This window comes from Pleurodeles waltl, chromosome 11 (assembly GCF_031143425.1).
Source record: "Pleurodeles waltl isolate 20211129_DDA chromosome 11, aPleWal1.hap1.20221129, whole genome shotgun sequence".
Taxonomy (NCBI): Eukaryota; Metazoa; Chordata; class Amphibia; order Caudata; family Salamandridae; genus Pleurodeles; species Pleurodeles waltl.
The window spans coordinates 507,444,420-507,457,100 of record NC_090450.1 but is presented as its reverse complement, the minus strand read 5'-3'; the positions used below and the strand labels follow the sequence as shown (position 1 = coordinate 507,457,100).

General features: G+C 41.1%; 1 protein-coding gene across 4 annotated transcripts in view; it reads right to left on the bottom strand.

Annotated features, from left to right (window-relative positions):
- Positions 1–12,681, bottom strand: part of PARL (presenilin associated rhomboid like) — a 166,469-nt gene that overhangs the window by 69,563 nt on the left and 84,225 nt on the right. For all 4 annotated transcript variants that reach the window (XM_069213898.1, XM_069213896.1, XM_069213897.1 and 1 more), the window contains 5 exons: positions 12,505–12,645; positions 10,805–10,853; positions 8,191–8,286; positions 6,945–7,094; positions 157–227 (listed from right to left, as the gene is read on the bottom strand). In XM_069213898.1, the coding sequence (XP_069069999.1) occupies positions 157–227; positions 6,945–7,094; positions 8,191–8,286; positions 10,805–10,853; positions 12,505–12,645 (507 nt within the window). The remainder of the gene's footprint in view (positions 1–156; positions 228–6,944; positions 7,095–8,190; positions 8,287–10,804; positions 10,854–12,504; positions 12,646–12,681) is intronic.

The following is a 12,681-nucleotide window of genomic DNA, read 5'->3' as shown; positions in this document are numbered from 1 at the left end:
TAGCAGTGTCTGTGTTGTCTTTAGTGTCCTAAATAAAAATATTATTTAATATACAGGACAAGTTAACTACTTATTGATCCAAAAACAATATTTATGTGTGTTAATATAACACCAAGAATATATAGTGAAATAAAACAAACTGAATGAACTACTTACAGCACCAAGAGATGGACCAAATCGCCCTGTGGCCATTTTAGCAACGTAGCTGGCAAAACTAGAGATAACACCTACAATAAAAGAAGGTATACATTGTAAAATCAAAACACCAATTTCTGCAATGATTGTATATTTTAAGCTAGAGATGGCTATATTCCATATACCCAAGTTTATATCGAAAAAGACTGCACATCCACCAACATAAACATTTTAAAGACAGTAGCAATGAACGACTAGTCACAAAAAAGCAAACTAGGACGCCAGTACACCATTCAACATGCCCAGGTCTCAAACAGGATTGTGGTTGTAATATTTACAAAATATATTTAATTTAAACTTTACTTAGTTTTTTTTTTGCATGCAATCATTGCAAATTCAGACACAATCAAGTCACAAATACCACAGCTGTAAATCTCACCATTTGCAATGATTTACCCTCATGGCAGGCCAGTTTTCCAGGGCCTAGGCATGTCAAGCGCAGCTATGTAATCCCTATAAGAAGCATGGTCACTGCCGCCAGAAATGCAGTGAGTTAACACTACTGCAAGCTCACTGAAATGACGTCTCTAAGTTTCCACGAGGAAGCAAGGTCGAAGATGCAATGCTTACTTTTGGAGGCTAGTATCGGATAAAAACGTATAGATCGGGCAGTGCAGGTACAACTCACAATAAATAGGTTGACTGAACATTTTCTTTTATAAAAAGGACTACAACTGTTATGGTTTTAAGTAAATGAGCACGAACTGCAAAGTAACTTGCAGTTCAACAGCATCAAGATACTTGAGGTTCTCACAGTCAATACAGTTCTACCACCTTCTGTAATAACCAAAGGGGACAGAAACATAGGCGGTCATTATGAACATGGCGGTAAAGACCGCCGACCGCCGTGGCAGCGGTGAACAGAATCCCGCCGGCGGCGGCGAATGGAACCCGCCATATAATGAACAAAAAAAAAAACAACACCGCCAAACATTCCCACACCACCACCCCCCGCCAGGACCCTGTCGGCGGGAATCACGGCCCACACCACCCCCGCTAAGCACACCCACATCTCACCCTCCAAATAAAGATGCACAAATCACCTCAGCGGACAGTGTAGGCCGGACGACCATTGGCGGCTGCGACTGCCACAGGCGGCAAGTGGGACCAACAGCAACCACTGCACACATTGGCTAGGCTTAGAACCCACACAACACACATCCAGAACACCATAAAACACCCCCAGACACACCCCACAATCCCTTGCAATGAAACCAGGACTCAAGAAGGAGAGCACCAGAGCCTGTTTTGTGGAGAACCCAGCACTTGTGAGTCAGGTGTGGCCAGGGACTATTGAATTCTGTTGGACTGGCCATTGGCCCTGTTTGCTTCATCTAGCTCACTGAGCGAGTTAATAAAGTTTCTGTGTGGCCTGTGTTTGGGCTACACGCAGTTCCACCCTGGTGTATGTTTAAATGATTTATGTGTATGGGGCTATTGTATGTCCTATGGCCACGTTGCAATGGCCTCCGGTCGGGTACGTCCCTCTTGGTGTGGGGTGTCTGACTAGTGCTGCTGGGAATGGTTGGGGGGGGGCTTTGCGGGGTGGGTGTAGTAGGTGGGTATGTCATTTTGCCCTTTCCTCCCTTGTGTCGTAGGTTGCGGTACTTACCGTCGTCGTCTTAGTTAGCGGTCTCGGTCGTGTAGATATATGGCAAGGAGCAAGGCTGGCATGCTCTGCAGCTCTCTGTCCATGGCTGCCACTGCACGTTTTGTGGTACTCCGGTGAATGTTTCCTTCTATTTGTTTAATTTCCGCCTGGCTTTGTGTGGCGGTGGTTCCCGCCCGGAACTAGCGGCGCAATGGTGTTCATAATTTGATGGGCGGGTTGGGCCTTTTCCGACGGCCTGTGGGCCGACTCTGCCGGCGTCAGCGGGACTCCTTTCCTGGCGGTGGGTGGTGCGCGGGATGCAAGAGTTTCGTTTGGTTCATTATTTGGCGTCCGGACCGCTCCTCTGTTGGCGGTTGCTGCCACCACCGCCCGCGGTGCGGAACGGACCGCCATGTTCATAATGAGGGCCATAGTCTGGATTCTCTAAACATACAGTAATTATCTTCAGGGTCCACAGTCATTAATGTGAATTAAGAGCTCCCAGGACTTTGGGGTAGGTCAGAGTCTCTGTGCTCGTCAATGCTCACCGACTATGTAGAGATGGAAAAAATTCATACAGTTCCTCATCAGCAAAGGGCAAGCCGGGCAGCGTCAGTCAATGTACAGCAATGCCAGCATTCATGCTCTTGACGAAGGAGTGAAGGAAGGTCACAGTTGCAGCTGGAAACCGAATCGCTCTGACCTTGGTGATTGTTGCGGACGTGTAGGGGAGAAACCATCTTTTGAAATGCTTAGGATCATCATCTTGGAAACACCAGCTCACAGAACAACTGGTTTCGTAGCAGGGGACTTTCTGGACCACCACACAGGATGACACATGAAGTGTCACACACTGCTTCATACCAGCAGGGGTGCAGGGACTCACAAAGATGGTAAGCAAACTCCCAGGGTGCCTCTCACAATGTCGTACTGTACACATCCACACTCTGGACATGCGTCTGCGGATGTCGGGATTGACAGTGGTGGGGTGGGGTCACCAACTACCCTCATGCCTGCAGTGCTGTAACGAGTGGGCTACTTGAAACTCAAACTTCAGTTGGGCTGGGCTGGGCTGCCTCCTGTCTTGGTCCGCAACTAAGCAACTCACTGCAGCACAGTCACATAGGCTCACAGGTTCTAGAAACGCAAGGAAGGTTCCGAACACTCATAGTATATCATTCTACCACTGTCTCAGAATGGCTCAGCGGCATGGATCTTCTCAGTCCTATAGATTTGGCAATAACCCCTGAAAGGTGCATCTGGTCACTCCTTTCTCCTCACAGTTATGCAGACCTTCCATGAGACAAAAGGTGAATAATCGGTAGCTGAGGGGAGCACACATATCCAGTCTTTATGACCATTGTCATTTTTAAGCAACAAATCAAATTCAACATTTGCCCCCCCCCCCAATCTTTTGGGAGGATGCAATCCATAGTGCATTTATGTATCATGAAGCAACATCACTGTGGTGACCGTTTTGGGGAGAAACTCACAGGTTTCCATCTGTGCATTCCACGCAGTCAATTTCTGATGTGGGCTGGAGCATTATCCCAGGCTTTCTATGAGTTATGTGACTCTTGGCCAAACTATCAGGGTAAAGTATTAATCACACTGTTGCATTCTACCGATACCTACTGGAACTGGTTTGTACTGGTCTGTACTTAATGTTTATTGAAAGCCTGTCAACATGTACTCATATACACAACACATACTCAGGTGTAGCTAGTGAGACCAGTTATGACCTACTTCATGAATTTAAAATGGAGAGCCGGTAGGTAATCACCACAGCAGGACACAAGAGGAAAAAGTCCCAGATCTCATTGCTAGAATCATCCTCCAAACATTTACAGTGTCATAGCCTCAACACGTTAATATTAGTGACTTGTGCAATAAAGAGCACTACCCTGTAAGGGAAGCATATCTTCCTTCAGTTCCGTATTGAGATCAGCCTAATCTATTCTTATATTATGTGAGATCCACAAGTTATTTATTGCACCAACCGTTTTGTAAAAAATAGTGATCTTACTGTTTATTATTATCCCAAGCGTATTACACACTTAAAAAGAAGGTACACTCAAAAACAATAGTATCACATTTAACTGCATTTAAAAAGCAAAGGAAAGGGTAATAATAAAAACCTTAGTGGTTAAAGAGAAAGTAATAAATGACATGTAAGTTAAGAAAGACACTATTTCAACCTTCTTTATGAAGCAAAAAGGGGGAAGGAAAAAGAAAAGATGAAGTGTAAATACTTCTTTTGTTTATGGGATGTGAAAATGTTCATCTTTTAGGTCTGTTATGGACATGTATTCTGGCAATGCTATGGCGTTGAGTCATTTCTATAATGCCATAATGCACCACGGACATCATCAACCAAGAGTGCTACTGTACTGCAGAACAACAAGCCCACGACCATGTTGAACTATCAGCAAAAAGAAGAGTGTGAGACAACAGTCCGCTGAAACGCAAACATGACCTGCCACAATTCTCAATTTACTCTGCTTGAATGCTCATGTGTGCTGGTTCTGTGACCAGTAAGTGGTGTCCCCACTGTAGGAGTAAGAGACAGAGGGAGAAGGAGACCTGTTGATCAAACCCCATTATAGGTGCCTCAGATTTAATTCTTGAGTTGGGTAAAAACACATAAAAAGCAAAGACCAAATGAAAGTTCTGTTTATGCTGTGTGTCTGCGTGTTATATAATATTATCAGGTACTATCCAGGAAATTATCATCTATCGGTATTTAAATATGACCTCTGAACTCACCAGACACAAGGGGCCACGAAAAGGAACCACACCAATGAGGGCAGGAGAGGACAGACGACATGCAACGTTTGTCATTCCCACTTAGGCTCTGCATACCACTGATGCGTTGCCTGCTATATAATCCCTTGAAACTCACCTGTCCTGGCCAAACTTTGGGAAAAGGGATTACCATGCGGAATACCATAGAGAAAAATCTGTGTCACAAAGTTATCACCAGTTTCTGGAGGTTTCCCTCATAACTGTACCATACTGGCAGGTTGCCACCACACAGTAATGGTAATTAAGAATGCACCTCACCAGTAACATCAAGTTCATAATCGGGGGCTAAGAATCTGCCTAAACCTAGCCTCTGCATCTTGTGCACGTTGCTGCAAACCTTCTGTCCTCACTTGTACTTGTTCAAAAACCTTACTGAAATATGATCAGCTGGTGCTGCAAAGTTGCAAAGCTTGGTGCCTTATTCACAGACTCATTTCTACCCTAAAAGCTGCTGGATGTCTCTCAAGACTCTCGTCAGAATAATGACTAGGTGCCATTTTTATGACACCTTTTGGTTACAGAGAAATAATTTTCAGCAAGGCATGCAAACAATGTTTTATGGTAGTCAAAGTGGCTTACACTTTCCTTTTGTTTATGTTATTCCCCTTTCTGTGAGGAATGTGTTTAATCTCCTTAGATTTAGGTTCTGCTGTCCTGTCCCGTCCATGCACTAACCAGCTCCTGCCAATCCTTCAGATCCCTGCCCACTCCATCAACCTACTCTGGTCTTCAGCCCCAGACCACTCTTCCAGCCAGAAGGTACAGGTATATGCTACTTGCTACTTTCACTTCACACAAATCTCCTTGCACCTCCAGTGAGCAAACTCCCCATTAGCTACTCCAGTCCTGGTTTAGACAAGGAAAAGAAAATGCAACAGAGAAAGCCTGATATTTCCTGAGGATAAAGCTAGAGGACAGACATATGGTAACTGACCATCATTTTTTAAAACAAAATTTCTGCAAAATGAGACTGGGATGACATATGGACTCAGCCACAGTCTCACCACTTTTGAAGAACTACAATCTGGTTTCTTGATCCTCAAGTATGTATTTTTTGCAAATATCTTCAACTGGAGTCCTACCTGGTGTCCTTTATTGGAAGCAATCACTTGCTGATGGAGATCACACTGGTTAAAGGTCTTTGATCTTTGTATTGCATCTACGCATTCTATTGAAATCTGATTAGGAAGATCACTTGGAGCTACTCAGTGAGAAGTGGTCAGGGGAACCCAGGGATCCAATAACTCCAGACACCATTTCTTTATCTCTGCAATCTATGTGTCAGTACTTGAAACCCGCTAATCTTCAGCTAGAAGACTATAACGAAATTTGTAGCATATATGTGTTTCCTGAGATAATGGCCAAACAGTGTATTCTGGAACAGATGGCTTACCCTGAATGTAAGGGGACAGGCAACTATTCTCCATAAGTTGGCTACCTGTCTCTCACTGAATACTTTCTGGAAGTAGGTTTTCAGACAACAAGCAACATTCACAAGAAAGTTCTGGCCCCCAGCAAGTGCTAAAATATTTTGGGTTGGGAATCCACGATTTTTACAATTCTCCAACCTTTTGTGTCTTGCCATTTAGCAATGGTTACACTAACTATGGAAAAGTATAAACCTATCCGAATGGCACATCTATCTACCACTTGAATTCCGATTTATCCACATAACATTTTTTTTTAAATGACCTTTTGTTGTCCTAACAGACGTAAAGTTAATAATGAATGGAACACACAACAAGCCACTTTAAATCTATAAGGCTTAAAGTCTACTGCAGGTTCGGTTTTTATTTTTCAAATCCCCACAAGCACTTATTTATTGTTGTTGTCACTAACATATTTTATTCACTTATACATCATGTGGCCATCCTTATTTCAATTATTTTAAGTTTGTATTGCACTGAAAAGGTAGGTCAATAGAAAAATAGGAAAATCTCTAAAGAAGGTTAACATTTCCTATAGAGGAAACAATATATGTTTTTAAAATGAATCCAGGTCCACATTTTACTACAGTAAAGCAAATGTCAATGGGTGCTCTGAAATAGATGACATTCTCTTGCAAGGGAATGAACGCAAAACAAACGTTGATGTTATTTAGTGAGAAAATGTCATCAGAAGAAAACTATTTTGCAAACAGACAAAGTGAGACGCCTAAAACAGAGATAGACAATCCTAAAATCTTCAAGTCCTGTATTAAGTCATGAGGCGCACTATCAACATTACCAATTTGAAAAGTCAATGGGAACAATGATGTGCCACACTTGCATGCAATTAATATAATAGGATTATGTTACAAATGTATATAAGCAAACTGCATTCTTAAAAATAAGAATAATAAAAGCTTATTTACCTGCTGATAAATAAACTGCCATGAACTGCTCACGTCCCAAAATAGATACTATACTTGAAGAGAAACTCCACAAAACATACATATTCGCTGCCATGTGAAACAGGGAGAAATGACTGAACGTTGACAGAATCATTGGTAGGCAAAGGGTTTCTACAAGACATAAAACAAAAATAAATGCTTATATGATATTGCAAGACTTAGCATGAATAGGAAGTAATTGAAGTTAGCAAAAAAATATTCTAGATTTTAAAATTCCAGAATGAAATGAAAGAGTAACATGTATGAAGTGATATAATCTCCAAACAATCTTTGTTTAACAAGTTTGAAGAACAGGGTGAGTAGTGAGGGCTGGAGTCATCAGGACTGGATATGGTTATCAATCTCGGGAAGCCCAGAATTCCATTCCATAGGACATACCCCAAAAGCAGCAGCCGTCTCTCCCATATCCAGGTGATTTGCTGTCCCTGCATCTGCCCCATTTTCAAGAAACAGCTGCTAGTCTGCTGAAGCCAGGAAATAACTGTATTAAGATGACTGATTCTATTACTAGAACAGGAGCAACCACTTTAACTGCTGCCATTAAAAGAATATTCTATAGAAATTCAGTTGCCTAATGTCACTATGGGATGGCATGTTAGAACTGACTGGTCTTTGCTGGTAGGAACGGTACAAGTAGAAGAGACATGACATAGATTGCATTTACTTTACTAGCTATCCTAGTTGTAAAACTAAGGACCTTCAGATCAACTGCTCCCAAATACAACTTGGCAGTTGATATTCCTTGCACAGGAAATACTTCGGTAGTGGTTGTAACTCTGTCCTATTCCTTGGTCTCTGTTACCACCACCTTCTGCAAGGCTATTCTCTCAGAATGAGCAGACTCTTGAACCACACACGGGCTACTCAGGCCACATTTTTTTGGTGCGCTTTACACTTAGGTTACAAAAAAATCCCACCTGGCATTGGCAGGGCAAGATACTGTAAGGCTGCATTCGAGAAGGCTAGCTGAACCTGGCCTACACTCAGAGAACCAATACAATTAGACTTAGCCACCGACAGTGCTTTGAGCAGTCGCTGTATATTTAAGGTGCTGGAACATGTTGAAAGTAGTTGGTAGTGCTCTTTCCATGTCAGACTGTTGCACCTGACCGCACCATTTTTTTTTTTACTTTTGCAGAATCTCTGACAATCTATGCCCCAGAAAGGATACAGTATGCAAATACAAACCGAGTGTGCAAATACTTACTGGAGGCCGGGTTAGAAGTGAAGTATTTAATCATTGTGCGCTGCATGGATGGTACTTTCCATAGACAGAACACTAAGATATTTGCTGCTATAATGCCTGTAAAAGAAAATCAAACAAATTATTTTTTGAATTGTTAATGGATATTTGTACTAAGCTGTCTTAGGAAAAAAGGTACTGTAGAAAGCGCAACACCAGAGGATTTAAAACTCAAGTTAAGATGCATGATGAAAGTGAAACAGCCAATAAAACTCATAAAATTGTGTTATACAAGACTGAATCCAAGTATGCCCAGTTACATGTGGACATGCAGTGGTAGCCACTCATGTCAAAAGGAGTACTGTTATGTATTGCACCCTCATCACACAATCAGGCTTTAGCAACATACAAAATCTTGTACAGACTTTGTGAGGAGACTTGTGACATTGATACGCAGCACAGGCAAACATGTGGGGGTGGTAATGATATAAAGGAGATACATGTAGCACATGGTTATAGTGTCAAAAAGCATGGACTCCACCCTCACAGAATTACACTGCCAGATGATGGAGTAAGTGGATCATGATCCTAACCCACTTCTTGAGCAACAGCATGATACTGGAACTGTCCCTATAGTTTCAACCACTTTCCCTTGAAGAAGAAGGTCTAACGGCAAGGAAATTGCTGTCAGTTCCAGTAGGAAGACATAACCCCTGTGTCCTTCTCCAGTCACAGCAAAGGGACTGCCATAAGCTGCCCAACAGCAGGGGTATTAGTTATTAAGGAGATCAGATGAGATGGACCATGATATCGTCCTTTCATTCTCAGCTTTGTATTTGATAGCTACACTAAAGCATGAAGCAGTTTATGTTAGGTTACCCTAGAACCATAAAGCAGAGCTCCACTAGATGTCTGTCAAATGGGGTATAGTATTCTTTAAAGCAAATGCTCTCTTGAGGTAAGGAAAACACATTCCCATGAAAAAAAGTGACCTAACAAGTGTTTATTCTGGTTTCTATTTTATTGAATTTCGAATAGCTGTGACTTTGGATGAAAACTATATAATTAATTACCAAGGATACCGCTTACAGAAATCATGTTTAGTACGTCAGGCACATTTGGATCAAATCCCTAGTATGTGGGAAATGGAGCAAATAAAACAATATAATCCTCGGTACAACCCATCTCTTTGCCATGGCTGAAGTGAGTGGTCTTGCAAATGGAGAATTTGGGGTCAAGCTCAGAACAATGATAAGTACCTTTCCAGGTTTCTTCCACTTTGCCTTGTAGGTTAATTTGAGCTCAGTGTGCATGGTGGAATGTCGCAGTGCAAAAGTTCAGAACAGAGCAAAACACAACAAACAATCAGAAAGGATATTAGATAAGAGAATTGTAGGTTTCAAGTCGTGCGGCATTCCTATAGCAAATCCTCGTTGATCAAAACAAAAAACAACATTAGAAACAGCAACACTAAAGAAACAATTTTCAGAAAGGGCTACTACGAAAATGTGAGAATGTTCAGCGACTAAGGCGATACTCAGAGCAATATGTTTAAATTCTGGGACAGAAAGGATAAATAAATAGGATAAATACACAGGATCTATGAGCGTAAGAACTATTTTAAACTAACAATCCTCTGAACAGGCACGGGGAAGGGCTAAACAACGCTTATCATAAGAAGATAGATTTGCGAACGGGACCGTCCAACGTTCAACTCTAGCCCTGTGAACACTGAACGTGCCACTTCTGAAAAGTCCTGAGTGCTGGGCATGTATGTGTTTTTAGAAAGTAGACTTGTAGTGCTGCTATCAAGGTTTTTTTGCTCCAGCCCTCCTCTTCTTTTACTAGGCCCTTACCAAATTGGAGTATCCACACGCCTTCTTCCCATCAGCTAGAGGATGAAGACAGAGAAGGGGTGTTTATGGTCATTTGCTGCATGTAAACAAAATCTGTTTTAAGGAGTGCATTATGTTTGTGATCCTAATGCGCATAATCAGATTGCTTGATGACACTGCATGACTGGACCACTAATATTTTGGGACATTAATTTAAGGTCAAGTTTATTAATTTCAAGAACATTCGAGAAGGCACACAGCTTACTAAAATGTTTAATATATGGCTGCCATGAATTAGAGCAGTGCATGCACTTTTGCAAAAAAACTCATGAAAAGGTAATATGAACAAGAGAAATATCAGCCATTTCACAGATATGGAGAATGGTTCAAAAGCACCAAGAATTAATGAAGCAGGCAGTCTGAACAAACTCACTACTGACAAACTGCTGCGTGTACATGTGTGCAACAGATGTCTACTCACTCACCTCCATGAGCAATCGGATACTTATGAGGGGGGTGTAGGGTGGGGAGTATAAAAGCTGACTGTACTGTGAAAGTCCTTAGGCTCAGGTACCCTATGCTTGCTCCATTTTTCAGAAAATATCCACATTTTAAGCATCTACAAATGGCATAGTGTGTCTTTTACAGGGGAAATGTTCATATTGTGAGAAGACTTTTGAGATAGGCATAGCTTTATCCTATTTTCCTGCAGTTGCAGCTCTAATCATAAATGTAGAACCAAATGCAATACCTTTAATTACTTGTTACGAGCGAATCCTTTAACACAGTAAGTTTAAACAAACCTGCCACCGTCTGTTGCCCTTCAGTCAGGCTGTTCCACCACTTGTTCACCTACAAATGTACAACAATTATTAATCAATAGATTCATGCACGATTATCTAGTTTCAAATGCACTTTGTAGTCCTTTTTAGTTGAGAGAAATAAATAAAGCAAGCGATTTTACACACTGATGAGACGGTTATGGAATGTTCCTTGCTCCAAAGTATTGCATATTGTCAGGGAGTGCTCATGCTAACTAATTCTAAATGACTATTTATTTGACGTGTGTCTGGTGACTAATAATGAACTCAATAAATTCTAACAAGTGACATGAGCTGCAGCAGCATGTTGTCCATGAAGGATTCCTGTTTTGTGCTGGCACGCCAGCTTATGCAACCATATGTGCATGGCATATGGGATGTTGCAGTTGTGCGTTACCAACATGTCAAACAAGAAGGCGGCAGATCAAATTTTAAGAGGCAGTCACAATCGTGCAGCCTGTTAATGTTCATAAACATTTACACGATTACTTTTGTAAAAGCAGACAGCTTTGAGGATCATCATGTATCCGTATGCTTTTCATTTACCTTACATTGACCTTAACAGGGAAACCTCCAGTATCTTTGTTTTTGGTTTTCATTTCGAGTTAATTTATAATAGTATCTCTTTGAGCTTCCCATTTTACCTCTGACGAATATAAATTTGTTTAATATTGTAACTTGATTTCGTTATATATATATTTTTTTAAATGAAAGTGTATTATGCCCCTAATCCTACGGACCGCATAGCAAAAATAGTTATCATGACCGAGTGATTCATTTTTTGGTACACAAACAACCTTCAGTGTGTGGCTACCATTAACTTTGTTGAAGTGCTCATAAGCTGAGCAATACCTCTATTAGTGAAACTGAGCTGACAAGACCACAACTGTGGGTCTTTCAGATCGCACTATGACTTTGGAGTAGAAAAGACAACCAAAACAGGAGCTAAGTAGAATGATAATTATGTGCTTTGGTGTAACAACAGTGGCACAGAAATGGTGCCACGGACACTAAAGCATTAAAGAAAATATCCTTTCCTGCCCCCTTGCTGAGATATCATTTACTGGAGTGTAGTGGATCCCTCACACCTAGGCACCCCGGTGCCAATGCACCTTTTTAACTACTGATAGCTATAACCCTATGCATTATTATTTGTAATTTAATTTAAAAAACATAGTTATGTACAAAGATTCACAAATTCAAAAACATGCTTCCAGTTATCTTTAATGTGTGTGTAGAGTGATATGGCTGCATTAGTTTTACTGCTAAAGGGTTTAGCATTTGTAAAATAAATACCAAATTGTTTGCTAGTTAATGCAAGATTTTCTTCACTGGAGATCACCATTCTCATGACTACCGCTCTAAAGACATCACTACAATCTGAATTGTGCCCAAACCTCCAAATTGCTCCGATTTCCAGTAAAGCATTTTTCTACGCTGTGTGCCGCTCTGCTGTGCTCACTAGTCTTTAAAGTTTATGCTCAAAATTATACATGCTAAATTAAAGAAGATTAAATTGCAAACATTTTGTTTGACCCACATTTTCATAAAGATACGTTCCCTGTGTGGTTGGGTAATTAATGACAGGAACAGCAAACTATACATTAACATTCTTAAAATGGTTACAAAATATGAATATAAATACCCATAGGGCTACTCAAATTCGTTTGTAATTTCATTACCTGTTTTCTGAAATCCAGTTCTTTTTTAGGCCTCCTACTATCCAGCAAATCTGCCTGTACCTCATCAAAATAGCTCTGGACTCTGAATTTCAGAGATTCGTACTGCCAAATAGAAGCAGAAGCAAATGCACAACCTGTAAACTGGATGAAAAAGAAAACTATGAAAAAAATCTTCCA